This window comes from Peromyscus leucopus, chromosome 15 (genome assembly GCF_004664715.2).
Source record: "Peromyscus leucopus breed LL Stock chromosome 15, UCI_PerLeu_2.1, whole genome shotgun sequence".
In the NCBI taxonomy this organism is placed as follows: Eukaryota; Metazoa; Chordata; class Mammalia; order Rodentia; family Cricetidae; genus Peromyscus; species Peromyscus leucopus.
Genome location: NC_051076.1, coordinates 60820589 through 60835545, shown reverse-complemented (window position 1 = coordinate 60835545; position 14957 = coordinate 60820589). Strand labels below are relative to the sequence as shown.

At 43.1% G+C, this 14957-nt stretch overlaps 1 protein-coding gene across 3 annotated transcripts in view; it reads right to left on the bottom strand.

Moving 5' to 3' along the window:
- The window catches only part of Zranb3 (zinc finger RANBP2-type containing 3), a 154641-nt gene that overhangs the window by 40375 nt on the left and 99309 nt on the right, over positions 1-14957 (bottom strand). For all 3 annotated transcript variants that reach the window (XM_028874939.2, XM_028874940.2, XM_028874941.2), the window contains 3 exons: positions 13368-13539; positions 11120-11236; positions 1059-1178 (listed from right to left, as the gene is read on the bottom strand). In XM_028874939.2, coding sequence (XP_028730772.1) covers positions 1059-1178; positions 11120-11236; positions 13368-13539 — 409 coding nt within the window. The remainder of the gene's footprint in view (positions 1-1058; positions 1179-11119; positions 11237-13367; positions 13540-14957) is intronic.

Genomic DNA, 14957 nt, shown 5'->3' with positions numbered 1-14957 from the left:
GACTGTCCAAGCATTGTGTGATATTTTGTTTGTGCTCATTAAATGAATCATTAAATGATTCTTTTTTTTTTTTTTTTTAAACCTACCTACCGTACATACGTGTGCATGTGGGTAAGTGGTTGCCCCTGAGCGGAGGTGTGGTAGATAGGTCCTTGCTTTCCACCTTGTTTGAGGCAGTCTCTGGTCTTCCTGCTGTGCACAGCAGGCTAGCAGGGTTCTCCTGCCTCTGTTTCCCATCTCACTGCTGGGCACTGGGGTTAGAATACCAAATACAGCTCAGTCCTCAGGCTCACAGGCAAACTACTCCCGGACTCCTCGCCAGCCCTAAATTAGTAACTTTACGTCACAAAGCATACACAGCCTGATCAATGAACCACTCTGTATCCCTTGCAGATTACAAATCCTCTCGGGGGATTTCTAAAGAAAATACTTGGTCAGAATAGGGAAAGATGGGGAGAAATTTGCCTTGCTCCATGAATATCTACACTTGTAACTCTGTAAAGCTGAGTGAGAGTCCAACACTGGATTCATTCTCTTCTATTAGCCACATTTAGGTATGTTTATGAATATGCCATTCTCGTGTGCTATCTCCAGGAAGAGGAAGGGAGTCCCTTATGGAGTTAGGACAGAATAGCCTTAATCAACTCAGATCATTTGGATAAAGGAAAAGTTTAAGATTGAAAAAAAGAAGAAAACAGTATACCATGGTCTTAATACATTACTAAAATTTGTAAGAAAATATTTAATAAATTACTGATAAGACAATGCATTTTAAAAACACCATCCAAAGAAGGTTAAAAAAAATCCACATAAACCATGAGATTAAAATATTCAGTATAGCCGGGCGGTAGTGGCGCACACCTGTAAACCCAGCACTCGGGAGGCAGAGGCAGGTGGATCTCTGTGAGTTCGAGGCCAGCCTGGGCTACAGAGCGAGATCCAGGACAGGCACCAAAGCTACAGAGAAACCCTGTATCAAACCCCCCCCCCCCAAAAAAAGTTCAGTATAGTGAAAATATGCATTCTAAACATTATTTTATAGAAAAATGTCACAATACCTTGTTTTCGATGACTGCTTCTGTGCAAGCTTGGAGCATACTTAAATGGTGAGCAAAGACCAGAAATTTAAGTGACTCATTCTGAAGCAACATCTTAATATAGTCCTTCACTGCACCTGCCTAAATATTAAAGACAAATTTCATTAACATCATCAAAATTTTTTTTAAAGCACATGTCACTTTTAATAAAGGAAAAACAAAAAGCTCCTGATATCAGTTAGTATCTTTAGATATCCATCTCCATGACCTTCAGCAGCTTTTTCTCTAGGCAGCCTACTAAACTGGAACCCGATATGTAAGGGATGGGTGGTAAAGCTATCCAAGTACATCCACTGTTTTGTTTTTTTATTGCTGTGACAAAATATTTAAGAGAAATCAGCTTAAAGCATGGGAAATTTCTTTTGGTGCCAAGTTTCTTTTCAGTCCCTGGTCAGTTCTGAGTACTGGGGAGGCAAGAACATCGTGGCAGGCAACCTGTGGTGGATGGTGCTGCCCACCTCACAGCAGCCACGCAGCAGGGGTGAAGGCACCATGGCCCAGACTAGATACACACCTTTTCAGGACACACTCCCATGATCCACCTCTTTCAGCCAGGCTCTGACAACCTACTCCACACCACTTCCCAACGATGCCACCAACTCACAGACCAGTGAATTCAGTCACTGATGGGATCAGAACCTCCTCAGAGCCCATGGTGAGCAAGAAAGCCTTTAGACAGGGGCCTGGGGCACTTCAGATCAGAACAGCATAGGTGGAAGGAGGGCGAGGGAAAAGGAAGGAGGAGAATGGTACTGTTCTTTCGAAGATGGCTTCACACAGTGAGACGGAAGGGATTAAGGAGGAAAAGCTTTTAAAGACTGGGACTGACGTTGAAGGCCGAGGAAAACTTGTTTCACCTTCTTAAACTGAGATAGTGAGGCAGCCCTAGGGAAAGGCAGTTAGAGAAGCAGAAGCAGGCCGGGAGACACGGGAAATTAGTTGTCTCGAGAATGGAGAAGTGTGCCGGCTAGTTTTATGTCAACTCGACACAAGCTGGACTCATCTGGGGAGAGAGACTCTCAATTGAGAAACTGTCTTCATAAGACTGGCCTGTAGACAAGCCAGTGGTCTTGGGTTCTATAAGAGCAGGCTGAGGAAGCCATGAGGAACAAGTCAGAAAGCAGCTCCCTCCATGGCCTCTGCATCAGCTCCTGGCTTCAGGTTCCAGCCACGCATGAGTTCCTGCCCTGACTTCTCTGGATGATGGACTTATGATCTATAAGGTGAAATAAACCTTTTCTTCCCAAGATGTTTTTGGTCATGGTGTTTCATCACAGCAATAGAAACCATAATAAAACAAGAAGGTTCTAGAAGAACCTGAAGAGACAGGCTCAAGAGCACAAGAGGAAGGTCTAAGATAACAGAATGAAACAGAGTTGATGTAGAGGAATAAAAATGATAAAAATTAACACTGAATGGGCATTCTTAGCTAAAGTCTCTCCATGTTATCCAGAAAGAGTAACAAATAAGGGTGGGTGACTTAAAATTAAAATATGAATATACTATCTCTTAATTGTTACTGGGAGATTGTGGTGGTATATGCCTGTAAATTCAGGAGGCTGAGCCAGGAAGGTTACACATTTAAGTCTAGTTACTGGTTATACAATAACTTCCAGGCTAGCCTGGGCTCCAGAATGGAAAATAAAAAAAGGTTGAGGGGCTTGAAAAATGGCTCAGTGGTTAAGAGTGATTTCTGCTCTTCTAGAGGACCCAAATTCTGTTTCCAGCACCCACACTGTGCGGCTCACAAATGCCTGTAGCTCCAGAGAATATGATGCCTTCTTATGGTCCCATAGGCTCCTAAGCGCACACGCACGCACGCATACATATAAACAAAATAAATATAAATGTTTTAACAAACAAATGACAAAGATTTGGTTACTTAGACATTTTGGATAAAGATGGCAGGCTGAACTAACTCAATTCCTATTCCCTCCTAGTCTAAGAATAGCAAAGGACACAGGCACAAAAGTCAAGAGCAAAATCTATGGAAGCTACGAAGTACACGGTTCCCCATCCGAAGAGACCGTAAGCTGGCATATGGAATGGACAGGAGTACATGGTTTCCAGTGCAGCCATGTAAAGGCCCAGGAGGGACAGGGTGAGGGGAGCCAGAGGTATGGACTGTCCCTATCCTGGCAGCAACCTGGAGTCTATTCTTCAGATGGGGTAAAACAGAGTTTGTGTGGATAAGTGATACACTGAGGGCATGCTTAAAGAAGATGCAGGGCATGCTTAAATCCCCAGTGCACCAGCGATGAGTGCCAGGGCCCACAGAGAGGTGTCTCGGTTACGAGGGTTCTACACTCACGAATGAGTTGACGCTGGTTATAAAAAGGCTGGGGACTGAGAGCAGGTCCTCTATCGTCTACTCTTTGACCTTTTGTCTTCTGCCGGGGGATGAAGCAGCTTTACAAAAGTCTTCATCCTCGATATTGGACTGTCCAGCCTCCAGAACTGTGAGCTAAACAACCTTACGTTGTTTATAAATGTTCCAGTCTCAAGTACTCTGCTATAGAAGCAACAGGGAATCAAGGAGTAGGCACAGTGCATAACAACTGTGAAGATTAAATTAAGGTTATATTAATTGATACTGAAAGACTGGGTGTATAGTTCAGTGATAAAGCACAAACTTGCCTAGTGCATACAAATTTCTAGGTTTGATATCTAGAAGTTATGAAGGAAGGGAGGGAGGGAGGAGAGGGAGGAGGAAGAGTGGGTGGATAGGCGGGGAAGAAGAGGAAGAGGAAGAAAAGGGGGAAAAGGAAGAAGAGAGAAAGAGTCTAATAACATATATAGTGAATACTGGTCAGGCAAAAATCAGCAAAATTGTACTCTTGGATGGAAGGATGGGAGTAAGAGACAGGTATGTATCTGGGGAGGGGACAGAGACATAAAGAAGAAACATTTTATCCTGGCTATTGACGAATCAATCGATGTAGCTGCAAACTACAATGGAAACAGTAATGTAAACTGAGATGCTACAGAAGCAGTGTGGAGATCTGAGTGAATCAGCAGAACAAAGAACAGCACTCGACTTTTACAAGAGCCAAGAGAGGCGGCCAATGGGGAATAAAGATAGACTTCTTTTCTGGAGTGACTGTTTTCTGTTGTTAACATAGCTTTAGTAATCTTTAAATTAAAAATTAAAAAATACCTACCTAAAATTCATATGTTTTAACCGCAAAGCCTCAAGGTTTATTCTGCAAGCTGTATTTTGCAGGTCTAAGTTTTCTGAACAATGAAATTGATCATACGGTGAGCCTGGAGGCTGGCAAGAGCTTTGGATGTCGGTGCCTCAGGAAGTGCAAATGCAGTTCTCTCAGAACAAGCAGCTATCAATTCCAGCCATGTCGTCAGGGCAACCGAAGCACTTTCATAAAGTGCATGTTTGCCTCAAGAGCTCTATTTCCCGGGACGGGCCTTTTGGTAAGTACATGTCAAGTTGGAATGTGTAAAGGGTACATCCATTACACTCCAAACGAGACTGACAGACGGAACACCTGCTGTAACCTGGTCTCACGTGCTCTTCCCGAGGGAGCTGTTCCCCCCTCCTGTCATCAGCGCCCCTCACCAGGACCACAGCTGCGGAGAGAAGAAGGCTCAAGCTCTCTGCACCATTCCTCCCAACCCCTGCTTTAGAAGGCTTGTGGTGCGGGCCGAGGGCCGAGGCTGGGGAGATGGCTCACGGGCTCTTGCCACACGGGCATCTCAAAGCTGGGCAAGGCTGCACATGCCTGTAACTCCATTCTTGGGGAACAAAGACGAGCAGGATCCTGACAGCATTAGCTTAGCTAAATTGGGGAGCTTCCAGTTCAGCAAGAGACCCTGTCTCCAGGGAATGTAGTGACCTTATTATTCCTCACTGCATTTTGAAGTGGGATTCTACTCACGTTAAGCTAATAAAGCAATTAAATAGGAAACATACTTTGTACCTTAAGGGAGCATGCTTAAAGAAATTTCCCTTCAGCACATAAGGCAATGAAGAATGCTACTATTCCCAAAGTGACAGGAAATTTTAAGTTACACTTGGTTTTAGTAATTTTCATTAAAAAACTGGCATTTCTCTTGAAATGGCTTTCTCTAAAAATGACATAACGTTGTAATGTGCCCCCAAAGAAGTGATATTTTGTTTTTAAAAAGGTTTATTTGAGGGCTGGCGAGATGATTCAGTGGATTAAGAGCACTTGATGCTCTTGTAGAGGACTCAGCTTTGGATCCCAGCACCTACATGGTGGCTTACAGCCATCTGTGACTCCAGTCACAGGGGATCTGACGCCCTCTTCTGTCCTCCATAGGTACTGCATGCACATGGTGCACATACATACATGCAGAGAAAACACCCACACACAGAAGAAACAGATCTTTAAAAGGATTTGTTTTTTCCTTTGACATTCCAGTGACATTTTTGGAATGCATTCCTAGCAGTTACTGGACTCTGCCAGGCCAAAGCTAAGAATGTCACCAGACAGCCTCTGGAACCTATAGTAATGTCTCCCACGTGGCTGTGAGCTGCCCAGCCAATGTCCCCAACAGTGTACTGAGTGAATGAATTGATCTGCATTTTGTTTCCTTCTGTGACCTTACTAGAGCAGAGGCCCCCAAGAAGGTGTTGGATCCTCTGGGGCTGAAATTACAGGTAGCTGTGAGCCAAGCGATAAGGATGCTTCATCCCGAACTCTGGTCCTTGGCAAGAACAGTGTGTTTGCTCAACCTCTGAGTCATTTCTCCAGTCCTGCCTTTTCATCAACTGTGTCCACCCTAAGTATTATACAGTAAGATACAATAGACACAGGAAAAAGCGGTCTTTCTTGTTAGGGATCGAAGGCTCAGTGTAAGGGCGCTTGCCTAGATTGGGGTGCTTGGTTCCACCAGTTCTCAGTATCCCTGTGAGGTTACACTGTCATCTGCTCGAACTGTGCAGCCCCATCACCTTCTCCTTCCGACTGGCTGCATCTACTTACACGTTCCCAAGACAGCTTTCAGTAGCCTTCTCCTGGTGCTCCCCTCGAATCTGGGATTGAAACCAAAGGTAAGCAAAGCCTTTGGCAGGTGAATATTTATTTCACTGGTCTCTCCAAAAGGCTTCGGATTCTCTGAGAAGTAGACACGGTCATTTTCACCATGCCCTCCAGCGGCCCACTTCATAACAGGGACTCGATGTTATCCATCAGGAAAACCACTTTTTTTAAAGGTTTTGTTTTTAAAAGGAAACTTCAACACTAACGCACACACTGTAATAACCAATCTACAACCTGTACAACTTCAATTTAATTTTCAAGCTGGTATGGGAGAACTCAGCAACACATTTTGTCACAGAAACAAAAGTAGCCTATAACTAGTTACCTCATAATCAGCCCACGTAACCCACACAGCAGATAAACGGTATTATTCAGAGTTATAGACTCTGTTGGATTTCAATAACATGGGGGGAAATGTAGTGAGTGTCCCCATTTTGTAACAGCAGGAATTAATGGTTTCTGGCTGTATCCAGGAATAGAAAAATGTCCAAAATACATGGATGGCTGAGAACAGAGCCAATGTGAGAGAAGGAAAGATGAATAAAATTTCCACAAGCTGAGTGCCAGGGATGGGTATTCGCTTCACTTTATTTTTAAGAATGTGACTCAATTTCCAGACAGCTGATTTTAATCTCCTTTTTCCTAAGGGTTTCAGAGTTAGATGTCAACTTCCTACTAATGACAGCCAGAGCATCCTAACACAGAAAAGAGTCACCTAAGGGTTTTCTCTGACTTTAGAGACATCGTCTGTATTCAGCATCCAGCACAAGGACAGACAAGCAAACAACACAAGATGGTTATTAAGGACTAGAACAACGCCTGTCAGAGAAGCATAGTTAGATGGAGTGTGATGTATCGACTGTCGTCACACTGTCAACGGTGGTCACCATCAGATGTTAACTCACGACTAACCCGGAACTAACACAGGAAGATGGAGGTTTCCTTCCAACTGATGTCCTGCATTTTCACTCTCATGAATACGCCTTTTGAACTTACTACTCAAAAAACTAACAGAATACGCATGAAAGTTTAATTTTTTTCGTTGAAATTGAGTCCTTTATTTTATGTGAAAATTTGCCAACTCAGAGAAGGTAGTTTTACTATGCTACGAAGAGTAAAATTCAGTTTTCATGTTAAGTTTACAACTGACTTCAAGTTAATGTGAGTGTGCAGGCGTGTATGCACAAACAAACAAGGACAACAGTCAGAGAAATTCAGTGAGAAAATAGTGTTCTGCACACACACAATGGGTACAAATTACGATTAAACAATAGAGCACTGTGATAGATCAAGGGAGCACTATTATGTCACAATAGAGCACTGGTATAGAAGAATGGAGCATTGTGATGGAACAATGGAGCACTGTGATGGAACAATGGAGCACTGTGATGTCACATAGAGCACTATGATAGAACAATGGAGCACTGTGATGGAACAATGGAGCACTGTGATAGAACAATGGAGCACTGTGATGTCACAATGGAGCACTGTGATGGAACAATGGAGCACTGTGATGTCACAATGGAGCACTGTGATGGAACAATGGAGCACTGTGATGGAACAATGGAGCACTGTGATGGAACAATGGAGCACTGTGATGGAACAATGGAGCACTGTGATGGAACAATGGAGCACTGTGATGGAACAAGAGAGCACTGTGATAGAACAATGGAGCACTGTGATAGAACAATGGAGCACTGTGATAGAACAATGGAGCACTGTGATAGAACAATGGAGCACTGTGATGTCACAATAGACCACTGTGATAGAACAATGGAGCACTGTGATAGAACAATGGAGAACTGTGATGGAACAATGGAGCACTGTGATGGAACAATGGAGCACTGTGATAGAACAATGGAGCACTGTGATGGAACAATGGAGCACTGTGATGGAACAATGGAGCACTGTGATAGAACAATGGAGCACTGTGATGGAACAATGGAGCACTGTGATAGAACAATGGAGCACTGTGATACAACAATGGAGCACTGTGACGGAACAATGGAGCACTGTGACAGAACAACGGAGCACTGTGATGGAACAATGGAGCACTGTGATGGAACAATGGAGCACTGTGATGGAACAATGGAGCACTGTGATAGAACAATGGAGCACTGTGATGGAACAATGGAGCACTGTGATGGAACAATGGAGCACTGTGATGGAACAATGGAGCACTGTGATGGAACAATGGAGCACTGTGATGGAACAATGGAGCACTGTGATGGAACAATGGAGCACTGTGATGGAACAATGGAGCACTGTGATGGACAATGGAGCACTGTGATGGAACAATGGAGCACTGTGATGGAACAATGGAGCACTGTGATGTCACAATGGAGCACTGTGATAGAACAATGGAGCACTGTGATGTCACAATGGAGCACTGTGATGGAACAATGGAGCACTGTGATGTCACAATGGAGCACTGTGATGGAACAATGGAGCACTGTGATGGAACAATGGAGCACTGTGATGGAACAATGGAGCACTGTGATGGAACAATGGAGCACTGTGATGTCACAATGGAGCACTGTGATAGAACAATGGAGCACTGTGATGGAACAATGGAGCACTGTGATACAACAATGGAGCACTGTGATGGAACAATGGAGCACTGTGATAGAACAATGGAGCACTGTGATACAACAAATGGAGCACTGTGACAGAACAACAGAGCACTGTGATGAACAATGGAGCACTGTGATGGAACAATGGAGCACTGTGATGGAACAATGGAGCACTGTGATAGAACAATGGAGCACTGTGATGGAACAATGGAGCACTGTGATGGAACAATGGAGCACTGTGATGGAACAATGGAGCACTGTGATGGAACAATGGAGCACTGTGATGGAACAATGGAGCACTGTGATGGAACAATGGAGCACTGTGATGGGAACAATGGAGCACTGTGATGGAACAATGGAGCACTGTGATGGAACAATGGAGCACTGTGATGTCACAATGGAGCACTGTGATAGAACAATGGAGCACTGTGATGTCACAATGGAGCACTGTGATGGAACAATGGAGCACTGTGATGTCACAATGGAGCACTGTGATGGAACAATGGAGCACTGTGATGGAACAATGGAGCACTGTGATGGAACAATGGAGCACTGTGATGTCACAATGGAGCACTGTGATAGAACAATGGAGCACTGTGATGGAACAATGGAGCACTGTGATACAACAATGGAGCACTGTGATGGAACAATGGAGCACTGTGATAGAACAATGGAGCACTGTGATACAACAATGGAGCACTGTGACAGAACAACAGAGCACTGTGATGGAACAATGGAGCACTGTGATGGAACAATGGAGCACTGTGATGGAACAATGGAGCACTATGATATCACAATGGAGCACTGTGATAAAACAATGGAGCACTGTGCTCACAGAGGCCAGAAGAGGGAGTAGGGTTCCCTGGAATTGGGACTGGAACTGGAGCCACAGTGCTGGTGCTGGGACTTGAACCCAAACAAATCCTCTGGATCGCCAAGCAGCCAGTCCTCTTAGCCACTGAGTCATCTTTCTGGTCCCTATCTATACATTTGTTTCCCGAGACAGGGTTTCACTGTGTAACAGTCCTGGCTGTCCTGGAACTCGCTCTGTAGACCAGGCTGGCCTTGAACTCACAGAGATCCACCTGCCTCTGCCTCTCAAGTGCTGGGATTAAAGGCTTGCAACACTATGTATGGGCTGGCTTCCTATCTATACATTTTAAAAGCATACATTTCAAGTTATGTTAGTTATAAATTAACAATCTACACTTAAAAATAATTTTATATATATATATAAATTTCTCAGAACTGTGGGCTAGAGAGATGACTCAGGGGTTGAGACCACTTACTACTCTTGCAGAGGACACAGATTTGGTTCCCAGAACCCATGGTGGGCAGCTCACAACCATCTGGAACTCTATTCCAGTGCACCTCATGTCATATGGGCTCTGGGGGCATTTGCATGCTGCATATGAACTCATGCAGGCACACATACATGGACATTAAAAAAAATCTTCAACGTGTGCTCCCCACACCAGCCATGTGTAGTGTTGTCCACCTTTGACCCCAGCACTCCAGAGGCAGAAGGAGGTAGGTCTCTGTGAGTTCAACACCAGTCTGGTCTACAGAGTGTGTGGTCCAGGCCAGGCAGCACTACATAGTGAGACTCTGCCTCAAAACAAAACAAAAAAGCAACAAACAAACAAAACCAAAACCAAAAAACAAACAAACAAACAAAACAAAAAAAACAAAAGAAAAAAAAACCAAAACAAACAAACAAAACAAAAAAACAAAAGCAAAAACAAAATCAAAACAAACAAACAAAACAAAAACAAAAACAAAAAAAGCTAAAAGAGGAATCATAATATTTACAAATACTATATTTGTCAAAACAGTAACATACAATAAGTTTATCCGATAGTCACATGGATTCAAGAACTCCCAATAGCATTTAAATTTTATGTAAATGTGAGTGTATCTAACTCTTTAAACTCCAGAACACAAATAGAAGATGATTGGCTCAGCCGGGCGGTGGTGGCGCACGCCTTTAATCCCAGCACTCGGGAGGCAGAGCCAGGCGGATCTCTGTGAGTTCGAGGCCAGCCTGGGCTACCAAGTGAGTTCCAGGAAAAGGCGCAAAGCTACACAGAGAAACCCTGTCTCGAAAAAAAAAAAAAAAAAAAAAAAAAAAAAAAGAAGATGATTGGCTCAACTTTTTAAAAGATTATTTGCAGGAATCATGTAGAGAAACCAAGCCAAAAGCTAATAAAGAGGACCATCTGTACATCCCTTAAGTAAGGTGTATACGGGGAAACTACATTAAGGAGCGTTTTTCACACTGCTGTCTGTTTTCAATGCATTTGGGTTTTCAGTCATAATTCAAAAATGGCAGAGTCATGTTGTAGTATATAAGTAACCTATTGGGTTAATTAAAACACATTGAAAACCTTTTATGAAGACAAATACATAGTGGCCCAAGAAGGAGTACCTTGGCAATTGCAGTCTGTTTAAACATGCGTGTTATCAACCCCATAACTGTCTCTGTGGCACCTGAGTTTGGATCTCTCATTAATTTTTGCCATTCTTCAAAGCTGGCATTCAGTTCCTATGTGGAGAGGAATAACATTGTTCATGAATACAGGATCAAGAATAGAACAATTAATTCAATCATGCATCAGTCCTATTTTCTCCTTCTCTGTATAGAGAGTTATAAAAAGAATTTTTATATAATTCCCATAGATATGAATGTGTTCATTTAAAACCACAGTGCAGAGACAGGTCACATGTCTATGCTAATGAGAGAAGCTAGCGACAAGTTATGTCACATCATAATTCAAACAACTGAATTATGACTTCCTCTTGAAAAACAGTGTATGAAGTGAAAAATAACCAAACATGTAGGAAACAGGGTGGTGAAATTTATTTTTGTAGTAAGATGTACTATTTAAACAAGTATAAGGATGCCAGGCAGTGTGGCACACAACTTTAATCCCAGCACTCAGGAGGCAGAGCCAGGCGGATCTCTGTGAGTTCGAGGCCAGCCTGGTCTACAGAGAGAGATCCAGGACAGGCACCAAAACCACACAGAAAAACCCTGTCTTGAAAAAACCAAAAACAAATATAAGGATGAAAGAAATATTAGTTACATAAAATATAATATGATCATAAATTGATTCTTCATTTCATTTTTCTCTTTAATGCTAAAATAGCAGATAAAGAAAATAAGAACATTCTTTTTTATTATTAAGAAATTTTTCTCCGGGCAGTGGTGGCGCACGCCTGTAATCCCAGCACTCAGGAGGCAGAAGCAGGTGGAGGAATCTCTGTGAGTTCGAGGCCAGCCTGATCTACAGAGCCAGTCCAGGACAGGCTCCAAAGCTACAGAGAAACCCTGTCTCGAAAAACCAAAAAAATTTTTTTATTCATTTTACATATCAATCACAGATCCCCCTCTTCCCTCCTCCTGCCCCTCCAGCCTCTCGCCTCCAACTTATCCCCCATTCCCACTTATAAGAACATAAGGCCTCTCATGGGGAGTCAGCAGAGCCTGGTACATTCAGTTTAGGTAGGTCCAAGCCCCTCTCCCTGCACCAAAGCTGTGCAAGGTGTCCCATCATAGGCACTGGGCCTCAAAAAGCCAGCTCATGCACCAGGGATGGATCCTGATCCTATTGCAGGGGGCGCCTTGAGCAGATCAAGCTACACAACTGTCTCCCTTATGCAGAGGGCCCAGTCCAGTCCCGTGGAGGCTCCACAGACACTGGTCTAAAGTTCCTGAGTGCCTACTAGTTTGGTTTGGTAAGAAATACCATAGTATCCAATGTTTACAGGACACTCAAGATTTAACAGTGAAAAATTCCTTGTTCACTCAGTCACATCCAGAGACTGTACAGATAATGTGCTCCCCAAAAGTAAATCTAGATGACGATCAGGGAAAATAAACATTTGGCTTTCAGATATGTTAAATATTACATCCTGCAATGTTACCACAGGGTTTCAGATTTCAAGAACAGAGCTACAAGTTATTCTGCAATATAGCTATTTATACTTACAAAAAGAAATCTTCATGTGTGATGTATGTGTCTCTGTGTGTGTGCATGCATGCATGCATTCATGTACTCTATGGCATATGTTTGTGTGTTGGGGGTCAGGGACAGCTAGTGTGTGGGTCTCACCTCCTCCCTTGTTTGAGATCTATGGCCTGACAGCTTCTGGAGACTCTCATGTCTCTGCTCCCATCTCATTTCAGCAGCACTGGAATTACAGAGGCACCCATCACGGTACCAGTTTTACCTGGGTTCTGAGATACCCAAGTCAAGTCCTCACACTTGCATGGCAAGCATTTCACACATGGAGCCATTGCCTCGGCCGCATCTTTAGGGGTGTGTGTGTGTGTGTGTGTGTGTGTGTATCCAGAGAACATGAAACACAGTATTCCTCACTAACTACTGGGACTTACGTCGTAGATAACCTGAATCCTTAATACTAAATAGTTTCATCACTGCACTTTTTCCTATTTTCAATAGAAAAATTTTTAATCACTAGGAGCTATATCTGTTCACATATTTGATAATTAAAATCTTGTGTTTTTCCTGAAATGTACAAAACCAACAGACGTCCTACTAATCAAACCTGTTTCAAGAAAGCATGCTTTTCTGTGAAGCGTGATATACAGTCTTTAACAGGATAATTCATAATGCTTAAAGGAAGACTTTCAGGTAAACCCAGGCCCTCACCTTGACTGCTGCTGGCGGCAGGTCAAAGGGAATGCGCTGTCTGACTTTAGGGGGCAGCTGGCTCAAAACTTCACTCTTTAACCTTCTGATCATCATGTCACTGAGCAGCTGGTGGAGTTCACCAAGGTTTGATGCTCCTCGGCAGTCCCACTGACGCCTTTTACCAAAGTACCTGGTAGGATGAAAAGACAGACAGCAAAGCTGAGCGCGGCAGGAGGACATCCACGTACGCAGTCTGGCCCTCCTTGTAATAATAGGGAGCAACGGCGCTGTCTGTTATTTCCACATGAAAACCGGCTTCAAAAAGCTGGCCTAAGGGGCTGAAGAGATGGTTCCACGGTTAAGATGGCACACTGCTCCTGCCGTGGACCCAAGTTCGGGCTCCAGCACTCACATCAGGTGGCTCAAACTTGTAACTCAAGCTTCAAGGGATTGATGGTCTCCGAGGGTGGCTCCCTCCTCTCTCTCTCTCTCTCTCTCTCTCTCTCTCTCACACACACACACACACACACACTTTAAAAATAAATCTTTAAAAAAAGAGCTAATCTAAGTAGTGAATGTTGACTCACAATTGTAATTCTAGGACTCAAGAGCCTAAGGCAGGGGGATCACTATGAATATATACTAGGCAGGCATTCTACCAAATGAGCTACTACCCAGCCTGATATATTTTCATGCCACTGAAATATTATGCTTCCTTTAATGTTTATATACTCATACTTGAAGATTTGTGTACATATTAAACTGGGGAAATGCTGGGCAGTGGTGGCACATGCCTTTAAGGGAGGCAGAGGCAGGTAGGTCTTTGTGAGTTCCAGGCCAGCCTGGTCTACAAAGCAAGTTCCAGGATAGCTAGGGCTACACAGAGAAACCCTGTCTTGAAAAAAACAGAACAAAACACTGGGGAAAATGCTTGCCAATACCTAACTCTGTCACCTATTTTTCCATTCACCATACTAGGTATGCTTTGACTACATCATTAACAAAAGAAACCTAAGACTCCAAACTGCCCACACAGAAAGATGATGTTGGAAGAGCTCTTTAATTTTGTTTTTAGAATGAAATGTCTGTACTCACTCATAAGTGGATCCTAGATATAAAGTAAAGAACAATCAGACTGCAACCCACAGAACCAGGGAGGCTATATAGCAGGGGCAGGCAGATCTCTGTGAGTTTGAGGCCGGGTTGCACTACAGAGTGAGTTCCAGGAAAGGTGCAAACCTACTCAAATAAACTCTATCTGGAAAAACAAATGGAAAATACACAGGACTCTGGATCCTATATAGTGTTGTGTTGACTTTAAATCGTTTGATTCCTGATGAATGACTGATAGCTACTGAGACACATTGAATTATGGTGGCAACTGGATTAAATCAACCTATATATTTTAAAAAAAGTGCAAATATTATGAACAAAATAATCTTCACGTAGAATGCAACACAAACACTAATATCCTACATTACTGATGGCTATAAATAGTACTACCTTGGTTTAAGTCCCATTATTTTAAATCATTTTGCTTTACTTAATTTTGACATGAATTTACCACCACTGTATAAAATAATTTCTTTATAAAAAAAAAAGAATGAA